General features: G+C 45.4%; 1 protein-coding gene across 2 annotated transcripts in view; it reads left to right on the top strand.

The window, feature by feature from the left end:
• WASHC3 (WASH complex subunit 3) overlaps positions 1-1,790 on the top strand; it is a 28,486-nt gene that overhangs the window by 7,886 nt on the left and 18,810 nt on the right. For both annotated transcript variants that reach the window (XM_019544744.1, XM_019544743.1), the window contains exon 4: positions 502-633. In XM_019544744.1, the coding sequence (XP_019400289.1) occupies positions 502-633 (132 nt within the window). The remainder of the gene's footprint in view (positions 1-501; positions 634-1,790) is intronic.

Raw genomic sequence — 1,790 nt, 5'->3', positions numbered from 1 at the left:
AATAACAGCCATAAGTTGACTGAGAGTAGATTCAGGCTAGATATCGGGAGGCACTACTTCACAGTCAGGGCAGCTAGGATCTGGAACCAACTTCCAAGGGAAGTGGTGCTCATTCCTACCGTGGGGGTCTTCAAAAGGAGGCTAAATAATCACCTAGCGGGGGTTGTTTGACAGCAGCATTCTTTCCTGCCCATGGCAGGGGGTCGGACTTGATGATCTGCTCAGGTCCCTTCCTACCCTAGCAACTATGAAACTGTAATGTAGGTAGCACATGAGAGAAACAGAACACCTTCTCTCCTCTGTTTTTCAAATTGAAATCCCAAGCTAATGATGAAGCTATTGTTCTACTTACTTGGAACATCGGTACAAAATAAATTGGTGATTGTAGCTGTGTGCTAGACTGATATAAAGTGTTAGTTTCTAGGTAGGAGCCAATACATGTTATTCCTTTATTTAAAATTTCATGCTCACTGTTTATTTGGCAATGTCTTCTGCATTCAGTTATCTTCAATTCCTGGCCTAGAAGATGTCAAATTTGAAGTATCCAGTGGAAATGTGAATAGTGTTACAAATGGTCCAGTTCTACAAGCCACTACAGAACAACAATCAACATCTGTATCTCCTCAATCAGAAGTAAGTATTGAAATAAAACAAATATTTTAGAAAGTATATTTCTTCTATAGAGCTCCTCTTTGGCTGAACTAGCTGGAGCAAGCAAGTATAATGGAAGAAAGAAACCAAACCAAATTATAAATCTGAAATATTAAAAATTACCTTGGAAACTAAAGAGGAACTTCTACTAAGTAGGTCGTGGATGTCAAAGATCTGGCCTTCAAGCCAGATCTGGCCCACAGAGCCCCATCTTCCAGCCCCCAGTGCTGCCCCTGCATCTCATAGTTGAACCACATGATGCATGCAGTGTGCACTGGATTGGTCCTATACAAATGGTCTGCAAATGCTGCCTGCAGTGACTGCTTCAGCTGGGTTGGGACTGCTGCCCATGACACCTACTCTAGGTAGTCCAGGGTGGTGCTGCGTGTAGTGCCTAGCTCAGGACCTGGACTGCTTGCAGTGCCCTTCCTGCCTGATCCACGGTAGGTGTATGCAGTGTGGGTCCTGGACTAACCAGAGCAGATGCTGTATGCAGTGTGTATCCTGGACCAGCCCTACACGGGCACTGCATGCCCTGGATTCAGGATGTGGGGGGATCTAACATTGGTGGACCAGACCCGTGCCACGTGTCTGGCATGCAGGAATGACTTAAGTAAACAAAGTTGGGAATGATCATGAATGAAACAAAAATATCAGATCCCATATTCCAGATGATAGCATTATGGAGACTACCTGTACTTTAATCACACTTCCCCTTCCACCTCACACTGGGCTGCCTCCCCTCCCATCCCATGGGGCAGATTGGGCCTGCAGACAAACTAGGCACTGCTCGTCCAGCCCATGGGGCAAAAAGATTGGTCACCACTTGTCTAAACAGATACTTTATTTGTGCTAATAATACATTTACGTGTGTACCACCCATGCATTCCCACCCCACCACCTCCCTTCCCCAAATAAAATATGCATTTATTTGTAGACAAAAACATTCCAGAATCATGGATTGGGCTGATTGTGACGTAAAATAAGTGCTCCTGGAAACTATGTCCACGAAGTGTGGCATCCCAGAGAACAGTCCTGGTAAGATGGCCAGAACTACCTACTGTGGCAGTACAGCAATAAGACTAGGCCCCAGCCCCTTGTAAAAGCACTAGCAAGACTGTAGGCAATGCATAGGGGAG

This window comes from Crocodylus porosus, unplaced genomic scaffold, assembly GCF_001723895.1.
Source record: "Crocodylus porosus isolate Cpor-Errol unplaced genomic scaffold, CroPor_comp1, whole genome shotgun sequence".
NCBI classification, from domain to species: Eukaryota; Metazoa; Chordata; order Crocodylia; family Crocodylidae; genus Crocodylus; species Crocodylus porosus.
The sequence above is the reverse complement of the archived record's forward strand: the minus strand, read 5'-3'. Positions and strand labels throughout refer to the sequence as shown.